Source organism: Prosopis cineraria, unplaced genomic scaffold (assembly GCF_029017545.1).
Source record: "Prosopis cineraria cultivar Desert tree isolate PC_DT_omini unplaced genomic scaffold, ASM2901754v1 PC7, whole genome shotgun sequence".
Taxonomy (NCBI): domain Eukaryota; kingdom Viridiplantae; phylum Streptophyta; class Magnoliopsida; order Fabales; family Fabaceae; genus Prosopis; species Prosopis cineraria.
The window spans coordinates 30,502,123-30,519,076 of NW_026555338.1; the positions used below are offsets into that span (position 1 = coordinate 30,502,123).

Below are 16,954 nucleotides of genomic sequence, written 5' to 3' on the forward strand. Positions count from 1 at the left end.
CACATTCACAAATCAAACCATACTTGTCAATATGCACATTTTTCATAATAAACATTCAATTAACAAATAACTACCCAAGATAGAGTTCCCTTAGTTACCTCAAACTTTTAAAAGATTAAAGGTTTATCCCTCGATAACTAGCTTCTAATCTTGATTCCCAAGCCAAATATGGTGCTTAAATGCTTAATCTATAATTAGTCAATTCTAAACTCATCAACATTGTCAAAAACACATTTTCACTCTCATATTTTCACTTCTAAAATACCCAACACCCATATTTCTCACCTTTAAATTTATTAACTCTCTTTAGTATTATATACCTTCATTAAAATCCCACATTGTCATTAATGGCTTAACAACCTTTATAAATTTCCTATTTAATGTCCATTTTTAGACATTAATGACATTCACCAACTAATAGCCTCTAAAGCGATCATTACTAGGTTTAAATACAATCCCCATTAACTCCACTTGAGTTAATGAGTTTGAACCCATAACCTATATAGATCAAAAATTATCATCCTTACTCAAATCCTAGCTTAAATATTTGAGAAAATGGAAGAGGAATGGAGGAAAGGGTTTTAGAAACCTTACCTTAAGTGATTAGGATCTTCAAACCTTCTCCAATCCTCCCTAAAATATGCCCTAGCAAAGCTCTCTTAGTTCTCCTCATTTTTATTTTCTAACTCTTCTGATTTCTCATCAATTCGCATTTAAAATCTACAGAAAAAGGGCTGTGAGTCGTAACGCATATAGTACGCACTGCGGCATATGACATAGAGAGGTCCTCTCGCTTTAGTGGTCATTTATGCACCATGACAGATGTGCTACACGCTGTGGCATATGGTACAAATATACTTCCTTTAGGTTTTCTCCCTTTTCCGATGCTCGGGTGGCCTGGCCTGACTTCACTTTGGACCCATAGTTAGGGTTGAAAACATAACTAAATACATTTATTAGACCTCCTTAGTCACACACCACACCAAATTGCTCAATTTTCATAATTAAACTTAGTTAATTTCTTATAATCCATGGATTAAAATTTGGGATGTTACATAACTAATGATATGAATTGAGTAGATGAAATTATTATTAAATGAGAAGTATGCCTAATAGTGATATCTATTTGATTGCTATGATGATAGAGATGATAGGTGGTGATGAAATATGAATGCGTGGATTGGGTATATGTGATGATTGATGTTTACATGATGGAATGAATGCCTGAATTGGCTATAGTGTGAATAAATGTGATAATCTATGGTAGATATGAGGTGTTAAGTAATTTATGGTTAAATAAATTGTGATAATATGCACGTGAAATTATTGATGAGAAGGTTCACTTACAGTGATATCCATAAGATAATTTGCATATGTTGTTATAGACTTATATGTGTATATTAAGTAGGAGTTCACCTTGGAATAGTAGAAGGTTATATTAGTAAAATCCATATGGTATAGCCTCTACTGAGTTTGCACACAGTAGTTGAAAAATGTATTACTAATATGCTTAGTAATGCCGTTAACCTACAAGTATGGCATAGGTTGGAGATGATGCTTAGTAGTTAGTATCCTTAATCCTAGACTAGATAGTATAGGTTAGACATCTATGAGACCCTGAAATTTGAGAAAGGGGAATTTATGGTCTGAAAGTAAATGTGAGAGTCATTGTTTAGGTTACCCCTCAAAATTGGAGAGCGGTGCTAATCCAATCACATGAATTAAGCCTATAAAAATATAGCCCTTAGGTTCAGTTCAATAATATAAGGAGGGATATAAGACAGTTACATTAATAACAAAGCATTGATATATGAGAAATCTGTGATTATGTTATGATTTGAGTTATATGTTATGAAATGCTTTCTTAATGTAATTGCCACACTTGAATATGCTTTTATTAGGTTTCTTTAATTATTGATATTGTTTAGTCTCACTTTCATTTGTTAACATTTTCTAGGAGATAATAAGGCAAAAGGAAAAAGGAAGGCATTGACGCAAAAGAACTAGAGCTTCATTTGTAAAGTCTCTAGTTTAGCTCTAGTGTAATTGAATATTACTTTTCCAACTTTATAACAAATATATACTTTTGAATATGTGTGAACTATAATTCATTTACGTGTAAGCCTGAATGTTGACTTAGGCATTTTTAGGTGATGGCCTTAAGTTTTGGGGAAAGGCTGAGGTGCTAATGTGTGATGAACTTAGTTGATATTGGATAGTTTGTTTACTAGTTATGATATGAGTATTCATGCTTGTCTAACTTAGCCTAAGCTATGTGATTGGAAGTGTAACGTTAGCTCGGTACTAGAGAGTAGACATTTGTATATGTGCAAGGAGTTTTGAAATATCTCCCTTACCTAATCACATTTAACTCTTAAATCCAAGGTAATCTTTGGATTAACCCAATTGGATTATCAGGTTTAGATTACCTCATAAATCAAATTCACTAAAACATACTTTAACAAACTTCAAGTCAGAGCAAAATAATGTCTCAGAAGTATGGGATACCTCAGACAAGTAAAAAAATTTGAAAATAGTTAACAAAATAATAAGTCATGAAGAACAATACTGTGTGCCATAGCTTGTGCACGTGTGCCACGGCTTTCCCTTTTCATTCGACAGTAATTTAGGGCAACTTTCGATGTGTTTCATTTCTCTATCTAATATCCAAATGAGGTGATCTAAGTATCTACAAAAATCTTTTTTTGTAAACTAGTTAATGGCACCAATTTTGCTTTAAATTAAGTCACACAAGAAAGTTGGACACTCAAATATATTTTATCACTTTTTCATAACTTTTACAATTAAAAAGGTGTCTAAAACCCCACATATATGCTAAAAGCTATTTCTAACACCTCAAACATACTTAAAAGACTTAGAACTACCTGTACAATATATCACATACATATAAATCTAATTATACCAAATTCTCACTCCTCAAACCCTTTAATATCAAAAATAAAGGGGGAGTTTTTAGTATTGCATTCAACCATAAATATTTATGGGCATGATCAAATTAAATTTCCTATATTAGAATTAGTATTTTAGCCCTATCAACATTTACAAATGATCCAAACAATAATCCAAGGGCCAAATACATTACAAAGATCATAAATCTCTATAAGTGCAAATGTATGCAAAATATGACCTAATTGACAATATCTAATACATTACACAAAATAAATAAAATGAGGAGGCTTTATGTAATATCTCCCTTATTACTCTACAAGTAATACCAAAATCAAGGTAATCCAATTAGTAACCCAACAGGGATTACTAAGTTTATAATTTAAAGAAATGGGATCCCAAGTTTTTATAGTCTAAAATAAATCAAAACTATTTCTTACACTTTTAATCAAAGTAAAATAATATCTTGAAAGTATGGGATACCTCAGAGAAGTGAAAAGATTCAAAATCAATTTGAAAAGTATCAAGAATTAAGAAACATAACAATGCACTATGACATGTGCACATGCGCTACAACTATCTTACTTTATGCGGTACTTCAAACCTTTAAGATGTTAAAAGTTTACCCCTTAATATATGTTTCCAAGCATGCCTTGTAACCCAAATATAATGCCCAAATGATTAATCTAGAATTAATCAAATATAAACTCATCAACATTACCACGTACACTCCATTTTCACTTTTATTTCAATATTTAAATAATCTAAAATCCTCATGTCTAGTATTTTAAGCTTAACCATCAAGTTCCTTAGTTGCCTCTGACTCACAAGACCTTTATTAAACCCTCATAGCATCATTAATGGTTTCCTAACCCATTTTACCAACCATAATGAATGGCATTTTTTGCCATTAATGCACCTATAACCTCTAAAACATATAAACCCATTATCCTCAAGTTTAAATGCCTCAAACATCTCTTATTAATTCTATTTTCACTTTTATTTCAATATTTAAATAATCTAAAATCCTCATGTCTAGCATTTTAAGCTTAACCATTGAGTTCATTAGTTGCCTCCAACTCATAAGAGCTTTATTAAACTCTCGTATCATCATTAATGGCTTCCCAACCCATTATAATAACCACAATAAATGGCATTTTTGCCATTAATGCACCCATAACCTTCAAAGCATATAAACCCATTATTGATAAGTTTAAATGCCTCAAACAACTCCTATTAACTCTATTTGAGTTAATATATTTGGACCCATAACTTATATGGACTGAAAATCATCTCCCATTAACAAACCCTAATTCAAAAACTTAAGAAAATTGGGTTAGGAAGGAAGAGGTTAGGAGACTTACTCTTAAAGTTTGATAACTTTGAAATACCTCAAACCTTCTTACAGTCGAAGTCCTAGTAGAGTAAAGGTGAGTTCCTTTGTTTTCTCCTCTTTCTCTTCTAATTTTTCTTTCTGTTCGCATCTTATTTCTGTAGAATGCGTATCGTGTATTGCAACATGTGGAACAAAGCCATTTCTCCTTGTTTTTCTCACTTTTTCATGTCTAAGTGGCCTGACTTCACTTTGAACTTAATTCTAAGGCTAAAATCACAACCCAAAACATCTGTTAACTCTTTGTAACCATATACCACATAAATTTACTTGATCATCCTCATTTACTTAGCTAATTAGGGGTTAAATTTTCTAAGATGTCACAAGTTTAAAGGCTCATATTGGCACTTTATGTTCTAGGATCCATAATTGGCATTGGATTGTGTTATAAATGGTGCAAGTAGTTAAATAAATAAATTGTCTACATTTAAACTCCTAGATTGCCTTAATTAAGGTTCGAGTAGTTAATTATGTGGGTTAAAAGTTAATTTATGCATGTTGTTCAGTGTTGATAACGTAAGGCTTATCATAATGAACAATGATCTTAGCCACATAAGTGTATGGGGGTATGTTAGCCACAGTGAGTAAAGTCATGAGCTACAATGAGCAAGTCTTTGTCCTTGCACTGTGATGAATGTGCAATAAGTCGCAGTGAGTGTGTCAACTTGTAGTTAGTCACAACAAACATACTCTTAGATGTGGCGAACTAGTACATTTTTTTGTAAATAACTATTTTGTCATTTTGCATCCAATTCTCAATGCTGAGTGTTGTATTCCATGTTTCTGCATATATTTTCAAACACTTTGATTTCTAAAAAAATATTATATTAATCTTTCAAATATTTTTGGAATCTCAATTTTAAGGTTGGCTTTTATTACTATTATTAAACTTTAAAGCCATTTTGATCCATAAGGTTTAGGGTTATTAATTAGTGGAGTTAATTGGGGTTAATGATGGAGGTCATTATAATGCTATTTGCATAATAGTTTAGGGTCTAAGATGTTCATTAACCTTTATAATTATAAACATGAATATTAAAATAAATAATACAATAACCTTAATAAGTAGAGAAAAATTAAAATAAATAATATAAATTATATTGTATCAATTATATTTATAGTTTACTTTTAATTTTAGTAAATTAAAAGAATTAAATTGAAGAATTTAGTAATAGTAATAATATATTATAATATTTAATATTTAAAATGTGTGTGTGTTTGTTTAGTTTAAGAATATATATTTAATTATGTAATAATAGATTACAGATTTATTTCAGCTTAATGGCAAAATGGTGGGATACAAATGAAGGAGGTTATGAGTTTGAATTATAGAAGAGGCAATTTGTTAAATAGAAATATAAATTGGTGATACAGTGACACATAGCATTAGGTGGGGGCAACACGTGGAGGGTGACGTGGGTGACACGTGGCAATGCATGGAGCCACATGGAGAGTGATGTGGGTGACACATTGTAAGTAAATAACGGTGATTAAATAGTCACCACTAATTTGTGGTTTTTGTGGTGACATTTATTGCTATCGATTCTTAATTTTCAACAACAAATTTTCCTTTTTGCAGCAACATTTGTAACCACTGATTGTATTCTTTCAGTGGCAATTTTTATTGTTATTGTAGATAGAATCAGCAACAAAATTTCTCATATTAATTTTTTTTAGTGATGAACTTTTCTTTGGAACACAAAAATTCATGTGTTTCATAATTGAAACTTGCATGTTTGATCATCACACAACCAAAGGCATTCTAAAACTTGGGAGTTCGGGTTTCACAACATAAATTAAATGACGATATAAGGTATTTTGTCTAAAACATGCGTGTTCTAACTAGAACACATGAGGATGAAATTGAAGCATAAAATGTATCAAAAACATTTTTAATTCTTTAATTATAATTTATAATAAAATTAGATGTTCATAATTTAATATTTTTACTTTAATAGAATCAAAACATAAAGATATGATAACTTTCTAGCTATCATTTTTTTAAAAAAATAAATAATCAATCTAGAAACTTTAAATTTAGCATAGTCAAATTTAAATTTAAATGGTCAAAAAATCAGCACATGGAAATCCTTTTAGTTGGAATCAATATCATCTAAATAAAATAAATATGGAAAATTTCAGAAATGATCACAAATTTAAGCAAGGAAAAAAAGACTTAAATTTCTCCAACCAAAAACATAAAAAGGAAAAAAAACTCAAAAGCTAGAATACATAACATAAAAAAGGAATTACATATTTTTCCAATTTAGAAATTACATAATATAAATGAGTCCTTATTCTCAATTTTTTTATAAATAATCAATCTAAACTGCAAATTACCCAATCATTATATTTAACTACAATATATAAAAGTAAAATAGTCTCAACATCATGCATCTAATTTTTTATAACATTGTTTTTTTATAAACAAAAAGTTTAGATGAGTTGGATTTGTGAATTCACTAAAGAAAGAGTATGCATCTAGACTCAAACAACATGTATAGATTCTTGCCAATAAAATTCTCATATCAACAACAAGATTTAATCGTACAACCTTTTTGGGTTGTTGACCAAATTCTTATCAACTAGATTAACCTTTATTACTGATTTATTATATAGACTCCCTTCATCATAATGAGTTAGTTAATTGTCTTTAAATTACACATTTTTTCATGTTTATTCTTATTTAATAGGGTGTTTCAATTAAAAAATTAAACCTTATTAACTACACTCTAATTAAGGGTATTTTTTAAAAAAATCTTATTGATTGTACCTTGAAAGATTCAAAATGCTTTGGTTTAGGCAAAATTGAAACATCACATATAGAAGGCTATAATCTAAACTGAGATGAGTAAATGAAGAGTCAGGCCTAATAAGCGATCTAAACAATATGGCCAATTCAGATCCCAATAGAATAACTTAGTCAAATAAGCATGGATCTCCAAATCTCTTAAGTCTCGGAGCCACTGCTTAGACTATTAAAACCATAACCTCAACGGGCCTTGAATTTCGTGAAGACATGACTATTGTTCATGAATATCTCAAAGACACGGGCTAGTAGTTAAATAATGGAGCATGTTGCTAGTAGATTGTGCCATGAATTTCACAGATCTTGCATAGTGAATCCCTGATATTTCGCGAAGGAGTTCCAGATTCCATAGGAGTAACTGAAGCACCTAAGCCATTATCAAAGGAGGATTAAATCACAAAAGAAAAATAGGACACTGGCCCAAATACTGAAATTTTTCACATATGTAGTTCTTAGATTCATCAGATAGCTTTTATGTATAACTTTAATTTTGTTTTCAATCTTGTAATCTTTAATGCTTTGTAATCCTTTAGCGTTAATCAAATACTTGTTATTCCACTCTTGTATATCTTTTATATCTGGGTAAATTGTGGTAAGGGAGCCTAAGGACCCTTTGTTATCAACTAAGACTCAACGTCTCTGGCACACCTAGTAATTTTATTATTCCCAACAAACAACTTCATATTTTTAACATCTCAGCATGAAAGAAGGAAAAGCACTTGAAATGATCAATCCATTGATTGCGGATTCATATTCGCCATCGGAGGTTCTTTGATGCATACAAGTCAGACTCCTATGTGTCCAAGAGCATGCAGAAGATCGACCTACCATGCCCATTGTGGTATTGATGTTGAGTAGTGAAACTATATTGATGCCATAACCTAAAACCCCTGGCTTTTGCATAGGAGGAAACCCTAATGAAACAGAGTCTTCTTTATCTCTGGCACACCTAGTAATTTTATTATTCTCGACAAACAACTTCATATTTTTAACATCTCAACATGAAAGAAGGAAAAGCACTTGAAATGATCGATCCATTGATTGCGGATTCATATTCACCATCGGAGGTTCTTCAATGCATACAAGTCAGACTTCTATGTGTCCAAGAGCGTGCAGAAGATCAACCTACCATGCCCACTGTGGTATTGATGTTGAGAAATGAAACTGTATTGATGCCACAACCTAAAAACCCTGGCTTTTGCATAGGAGGAAACCCTAATGAAATAGAGTCTTCAAGTAAACAAGACCAATCATACAGTGTGAATGAAGTCACAGTCACAATGCTACATGCTAGGTAGTGAAAACAGGCATAGCTATTCATAAAAAAAAAAAATCTGTATATTTCAAATGATTTTGCTGAGAGTACGTAAATTTTCTTGCATATGATAGTTGGGCATCTTTAAGATCTTCTTTGATCTTGTTTTGGTGTATATAAGGGAGAGATACCTTTACTGAATAGTAATTCATATTTCTGCTGCCTTATAACTGGCATTTGATAATATTGTGTATTACTTATTTTTATCCTCACTTTTTTTATAGTTACAGGTTATTTTTAGAAATGGATGATGAATTAATGTACTGTGATTCTGCATGACATTGGGCAATACAGTATAATATTTCTATCAATAATCAAAATTGGAAGAGGGTTTCATTGACCTTAATTCCCTAGCTAAAAAGATAATCTTCTTTTCGTTGGAGGTAACGGACCGTTTTCTTGTTTCTTATTTATTTTTCCTTTCCTTTGTTTTGGTTTTTTTTTTTTTTTTCTTTTGGTAATCGTAATAGGCCGTTTTCTATGAGATGCTAAGTAGCATCAGTAGGATTTGGAACAAGGAGAAAGGCCGACTTTTGGATAAGTCAAATAAATATCACATCCTTTTTTCAAGAAAGTTTAAAATAAAGTATGCATTCGAGAATCAATTCACATGCCAGCATTGAAAAGTATTCTATCGGCATTTAATTTTTTTTAATGTATATAGTATACATGTTTTCAAATAGAAAAACAGAAACGGATACAAGGAGGCAAGTATTCATATTTATAACAACTGTAAAAATTAATTTTTTATCCCTATTTTTTTTCGTGAACTTTTATTTTTAGGCCACTCATGGGTCAACTTCTAGATCTATCGCTGAGTACATATTATACTTTGCAAGAACCACATGTTCCACGATTAAATTTTTAGGTGGTTTTATGTTGCGGTCAATATCGAGTGACTTAATATATATATATATATATTATATTCATATTCCGAAAAAAAAAATAGTGTTATACGCATGTAAAACAAATCTTAATTATCGAAATCATTAAACAGTCAAAGATGAGCTATCATTCAGGCAAAAAAGATGAGCTATCAGAAAAATAGTGGGGAGAATTTCTGTTAAAGACGATAGTAGAAATTTAATTACTGAAATTTCATTTCAATCCAAAGAAAAAAAAGTCAAACTAATTTGATGAAAAGACTAAAATACCCTTCACTTGTTATGTAAAATAATTAGTTAATTTTCTTACTTCACCTGTTAATTTACCAATCTCGTAAATTACATCCATTTGTCAAATAATCAGTAACATTAATAGTTAATTTGTTAATTTTACTTGTTAATTTACTAACAACAGTTGTAAATTACAAGACTTGTCAATAATTTATAATTGATGTTAGTAAATTACAAGACCTGTCAGTAATTTACAATTAATATTAGTAAATTAACAAATAAAGTTCATAATTTAATAACTGATGTTGCTGTTTATGATTGAACAACTGATATCAAGTCTTATATAATTATTGACATATTAACTTATGTAATTTACAACTCATATTGATAAATTAACAAGTAGAGTAAGAAAATTAACAACGAGTAATCTTGAATAACAAGTGAAGGGTATTTTGATCTTTTTACTATTAAAATTAGTTTTACTTTTCTCTCTTAGATGAAACTGAAATTTCAAAAAAAAATTTAGACCCATCATAATTAAGTCTCTACCGTGGTCCTTAATTGAAATTCTCCTAAAATACTACTCCCTTCAATATTATCTCAAAGTATAAGATACTTTCAAATAAAATCTCACATACCAATAAACTTTATTAAATACACTAAACAATCTTATTTTTTCAAAAAAAAATATAAAATTTTAAAAACACCCTTCATTTAATATATCAAAAAAGAGATATGGACATAAATTAAACACAAAGAAAAAGAGAAATATTGGAATAGGCCTATTTAATGAAATCTTAATATTATCAAAATATCTTATTTTGATATGCCAAGCCTCCTCCAAAAGTGTCTTATTATTTGAAATGGAGAGGGAGTACTTCATTAGTGAGCCAATCCAATTAGTGATTAGAAAAATATTTCATGTGAGGTGTCATGTGTTATACTATAAAAAAACTAACTTTTAGTGATAACTTTCAGCGGCAACTAAAAATGTTGCTACTAAAAGTTACAAATTCTATAGCAACAAATTGTGTCGATGCTGAAAATGTGACATTCTAGAATGACAAGAAAAAGTCATCATAGAAAGTCTGTCTTTCCATGGCAACATGGAAAGTTGCCACTAAACATCTATCTTTTTGCAATGATAATATATAGTTGCCACTGAATGTCAAACAATTAGTGGCAACCTTGTAGTTGTTGCTAAATGTCAAAGCTATATTGACAACACAAAGTCACAATAGATTAGTTTCAATAGTGACAAGAAAAGTTGCTATCAAATGTCTGTCTTTTTACAATGACAAGAAAAGATGCTACTGAAAGTTTGTCTTTTCGTGGTGACAATATATGGTCACTATTAAATGTTAACGCTATAGCGATGACACAAAGTTGCCATAGATTAGTTTCAATGGCAACATTGTTTTGTCATTGCTAAAACTACTATTTAGTGGCGATAGTTTGTCACTGCAAAATCATTTCAATAGTGATAGTTTGTTGTCAAAGTATCTTATATTTTAAGATATCAAATTTTCTCCAAAAATTGGCATAGAGAGAGCATCTTTTTAAGAGTAGAAGATTCAAGGAGTTGTTTTAAAACTTTGAAAATTATGATATATACTCCCTCCGGTCTCTCTAATAAAGCATTTTCTAAAAGGATTCTTTCATCCTTAATATAAGGCACATTGAGTGTTATTAATTACTATTTTCTAATTTTACCCCCTATTGTAAATTTAATTTTATGGCTTATATCATATATTGTGTATTCTCTCTGATCTACCTATTTTTAATCAAGGTAAAGTTGAAAAAAAAATTCATTTTAAGACATACTCCCTTTGATCCTTTTTATAAATCATATTTTAGAAGGTTTTCTTAGTCTTTTATGTAAGTCACTTTTCCTTATTTTTCATAACATTTGATGCACAATTCCAAAAATACATTCCAACAAATTTTAAGAAGTGAAATATTACAATTTCCAAGAGAACTCTGCCCACCTATTGCCTTCTGACCAAAATATATTGATAACTAATTCATGGTTCTAAAAAAAATTGGTCAAAACCTTAATTTCCTAAAAAAAAAACTACATCTCTCTAAGTTCACCCTCATTAAATACCCTATATAAATACTTTGATAATGATAATTAAGATTTCAATAAATTATTTTTTTTCAAAAAAGAATAATAAATAAAGTAGGGTATAGTTAAAAAATAATTATAAAATTTATCCAATGTCCTGTATTTTGAACTAAGCAAAACTTCTTGAAAATGTTCAACGGTGTGGTTTGGAGGGAGCATCAAATTACTCTTTTATATTTAAGGGTAAAATTGGAAAGTGAATTATTTTTAAGACAATTTTATTATTCTAGCTAGCTGACCTTAGTTTTGGTGAGTTAATTAGAAGCGACTTATAAAAATAATTGGAAGGAGTAAGTCATTGTTAATTAATTTACCTTTATAAAAAATGTTAGATAAAATCTTGATTTTCAAAAAATTTCATGCCTTTTCAATCATGCCTTATGTGTAATAAATATGACATTTAACTTATCTAAAATACCCTAATTAATAACTCAATAAAGTAAGGGTATAATTGAAAAAAATATATAAGTTTACTCATGTCTTATATTTTGGACTAAGCAAAATTTTTAGAAATTAAAACAACTTATATTACCATTCGGAGGGAATATTTAATGTGTCAACTGTCATTCCTTAATTCTAGTTAAGTATATTTTTTTAAAAAAATAATTATTTGATTCTTATAATTTTGACTTAGTTATAATTTAGTTATGAACTGGTTGAGGATACTCGATTTCTGAAAACGTCGCATTATGTTTATAGAAATGGAGGGAAATAAAGCGTTCAAGTAGGGACAATGAACAGACGAGATGTGGGTGACCATTGTGGTGGTTGGAGGGCTTTTAGGTGTGGGTTTGGTCATGGGTTCCTCTGAAAATCGAGTTCCTTAGTCGTTTGGGATTCGGAAGAAATTGATCATGCTCCTTAGTCGTTTGGGATTCACAAGAAATTGAGGGAAAATTGCATTATTTTACTGCCAAATTTAGGGGACAATTACCAACATACCCTTCAGCCTAACACATCCCCTTCATATGTGGCATGCCAGCTTGGTAACTTTTGCTTTATATGATAATCAACATTCTATACATAAATAATAGGTAGTAATTTGCTTTGGATTTTAAAGTTCAAGGAGTTTTTACATATTTTAGGAATTTAAGATCACAGATGTTGCTTGTGCAATAGTTTAGAGTCTGTGGTATCCAATAACCTCATTTTAAAAATTAAAATTATAAAAATTAAAAATATTTTAAATTTTAATTTTAATTTTTATAATCCTTATAAATATCAATAGGGTTTAGTAATTTAAAGGGATAATGATGATAAAATTCTATCAAAATATATAAATAATAATTAAGTCCCTCAAAATGTCATATAATGTTTTAGGTTAAATGACTAAATTGCCTCTTGTGTAAGATAAAAATAATGGGTTTGGCTCCATTTTCTCAATTATAAATTTTTTTTGAGTAATTGCAACTTTTGTTCTATGAATTACAAAAATTGAATAAGAAATCATAACTTCCTATATGATATTTCTTTTACAATTGATAAACAAGTACTAAAGATAACTAGTTTCAATCACAACTTTTATTTAAATAATCACAACTTTGATTCTATAAATAGTAAAAATTAAACAATAAATCACAACTTTTCATATAAAATTTCTTTTATTATTGAATTCTAAGTTTTAAAAATAACCAATCACAACTTTTATTTTATGAATCGCATGAATTGAACAATAAATCACAACTTCTCACTTGAAATTTCCGTTATCAATGAAGTGTAAGTTCTAAAAAAACTAGTTATGACTTTTGTTCAAGCAATCACAACTTTTATTTTATAAATCGTAAGAATTGAACAAAATCATGACTTTCCACTTGAACCTTTTATTTTTTAATTTAAACAAGGGATAATTTAATTATTTAATCTAAAATTATAAATGTTAGAAAGGTGCCTAGCTAGAGATTTTAGAGAAATTATGGGATTTTGAGAAATAACATTGTCATTTATATATTTTACTGAGATTTTATTATTATTTTTTAAATTTAAAATATTAGTCATAATTTTTACATAAATGCAAAAAGATTAATTTTCTTTTCTTTTTTGGATGAGCATGAGAAGTCAAGAGTCTTTTTCTCTCATTATTGTAGATCGTGACTAAATTAAACTTCATCGTAGCGTGTAAACTGGAGGCAGTCGGTTGTGGGATTTCTCATCAGTCATTAATGATTTATTATGAGCAATATAAAAAAGATAGCATAAGAAAAATATCATTAAAAGGATAATAAACCCCAAGCCGAATTGTTGTGATCTACTCATTTAATTTTAAAAAAATGATAATAAAATCTCTTTTACCATAATTTCAGTAAAGTTTTTAGGGACTTTCTGCTATTAATAAATTTATATAAATAATAAAATTATCTTTGTAGAAAATAAAATGATGAGAAGTTTTATTTAAATAATCACAACTTTTTCTTCTTATATTCACAAAAATACAACAGCATGTCATAGCTTCATATGTCAAATTTCTGATATTGCTATAAGGGTAATTTGATCATTTATATAAATCATTAATAGCAAAAAAGTTTCCAAGGATTTTAGTGGAATTATAGCATTTTGAGTAAATCAAATTATCATTTATATAATTCAGAGGGATTCTATTATCATTTTTGCTTTAATTTATTTATGAATCATAATTTGATTTGGGGTTATTTAATTTCATTTAGTACTGGCAAAAAAAATTTAATTTCAATTAGCGGCTATGAAAAAAAAAACCGACATATTACCACATGGAGTATTAAAGAAAAAATTGCAAAAACATATAACATGAAGCATTATTTATTCATACAATTACTATCTATATATCTAAGCAAAAGTGTGTGTGTGTGTGTGAGAGAGAGAGAGAGAGTGCTGATTCACTATTTTATTTTGAACATCAAACATCCCTTATTATTTTCCAAGCAGTATTACAATAAACCTATATAGCTAAGGGATGATAAACTGTGGGAACCACACAAAGATGGTTTTTTCTAGTGGCATTGTTACCAAAGGTTTCCTCCATGTCCAATTCCTCAGGTTTCATCCCATCCGGAAGCTTCCAATCAAAATGGTAAAGCAATTTGGCGATAGCCAAATCAAGAACTGCATAACCAAATGCTATTCCAAGACATATCCTCCTTCCAGACCCAAATGGAATGTACTCATGATCCATGCCCCTAAAAGTGTAGTCACTTGAAGTATCAAGGAATCTTTGAGGTTGAAACTTGTCAGCTTCTTTCCAATACTTTGGATCTCTTCCAAGAGCCCAAGCATTGACAATAACCCTAGACTTGCAAGGTATCTCATAACCATTGATTTCACACCTTTCACTGTTTTCTCTCGGAACTAGCAATGGAAGAGGTGGGTGAAGCTTCAAGGTTTCTTTGATCACAGCATCTATGTATTTCAATTTGTGCAATTATGATTCTTCTATTTGTCCTTTGCTTCCAACCACCTTCCTTACCTCTGCTTGAGCCTCTTCCATTGTCTCTGGGTTCCTGAGCAATTCAGACATTGCCCACTCTAAAATTGTCGCTGTTGTTTCAGTTGCACCAAAGAACATGTCTTGTGAACAGATATTTGTGAGTGAAACTCCAATATGTTTATCTGGAAGTATTATTCAAAGAGACAGTAAGACTTATTACCTGAATTATAGATTTGATGGTATCGTCAGATACGTGGATTTCGAGGTCGTTTTCCTTCTGGATCCTGAGAAGAACATCGACCAGATCGTCTTGATATGCCTCATTAGCGTCTTGGCTTCTTCTCATATTCTTTTCTCTGTGTTCTGTAAGAACTTCTTGCAATATCGAATCACCCACTTGATGTAGCTTCTCGAGCTTAGCTTTCAGCCCCGTGATCACAGGAAGGAATTTGAGTGAAGGAAAAAGATCCGCAACACTGAGTCCAGTCGCCAGCTCCATTGTCCGCTGCATAAAGGCCACAACAGCGTCTACGTTCTTGGACTTACCAATGGAAGCACGAGCAACGATGGAATTTGCTAGTGGGAAAGCAGTTTATTGAGATTGACAGATCCTTCATGATCAGTTATGTACTTCAAGAGTGATGCTATCTTCTCTTCCCTTTATAGCTCTGAATGATTGGACCCTCTTTAGAGACAAAAGCTCCAGAGTGACAACCTTTCGAAGCTGTCTCCAATAGTGTCCGTAAGGAGCAAAGCCAACATCAATTGCTTTGTAGCCAACTATGTCGGTGGCTAGAAAGTAGGGTCTATTAGCAAATATTTGATCATGTGTTTTCATAACCTCTTTGGCCATTTCTGGGGAAGAGACTATGATGTTGGAAGTCTCTCCGAGTTGAAGGTGGATCAAGGGACCATACTTGTCTGCGAGGTCTCTCATGGTGTGATGAGGCAGTGATGGCCCTGCCATTTGGTGCAAGTTTCCTATGATAGGAAGCTTCCATGGGCCTGGAGGTAAGGTTTTGTTGGATCTCTTGAATCTTGATGGCTTTAATATCAGAAGGAACAAACAGAAGAAGGTGAAGAGGATGGAATATGGAATTTGAATCTCCATAATAGCCACAGAAGCTGATGGTGAATAATTGTGTGGGTTTGGTTTAGAAGCAAGTGCTCTTTTTATACTAATCAAATGGACATATGTTGGCACTTGGTTGGACTGATCAAGGGAGTCATATCAACTTATTCTAAAGCCTCGGGTTTGATTCTTATGATATGAAGTCGTGTTAAATAAAAATATCACAGACATCCCTGAGTTATTTATCCGTGAAGTCACAGTTAATAATAATAGTTCATATAACGAGGGTTTAAATTAGTCTGTAAGGAATACTCTCAGTTTTTTTAAGATATCAGGTGATTGAATTTAAAAAATGAACATATTTTTTCTTCATAAAATTTTTTTTTAAAAAAATAAGATAGTATATATAATTAACTACTTGTTCTACCTGTTACATAAAATAACAACATATCAACATATATATATATATATATTAAATTCAATTTTTTTAAATGATACGTCTTCTAACGTTTTTTTTTTTCATTCTCCTTATTTTCGATGAAAATTGAAATAGTCGACAATGCTACGTTGAGTTTACTCATTAGTTTTTATAAAATGAAAATGTACCATTCAAAAGGAAATTATTGTTGTTGCTGCTTCTGCTATTGCTATTATTTTATTTTAAACCATCTGTTATACAATAACACGTGGAATCTCACTGCTATTAGTTATTCGTGTTTTCAAGATGCCGCCACTGAAATGCGTTCTGTTCCCGTGTTAAAGGAAATGAATCACTTTGGCTTATTTTGAATAAGTCATCACTCCGACATGTATCATAC

At 30.4% G+C, this 16,954-nt stretch overlaps 1 protein-coding gene and 1 pseudogene across 1 annotated transcript; both read right to left on the bottom strand.

The window, feature by feature from the left end:
* Positions 1-14,556: 14,556 nt before the first annotated feature.
* Positions 14,557-15,202, bottom strand: LOC129316721 (cytochrome P450 71D10-like; annotated as a pseudogene).
* A 40-nt stretch (positions 15,203-15,242) lies between these two features.
* LOC129316722 (cytochrome P450 71D9-like) lies at positions 15,243-16,175 on the bottom strand. Its single transcript, XM_054961114.1, has 2 exons — positions 15,696-16,175; positions 15,243-15,569 (listed from the first exon to the last, which is right to left on the bottom strand). The coding sequence occupies exons 1-2, from the start codon at positions 16,173-16,175 to the stop codon at positions 15,243-15,245; spliced, it is 807 nt and encodes a 268-aa protein (XP_054817089.1).
* Between the last annotated feature and the right edge of the window lie 779 nt (positions 16,176-16,954).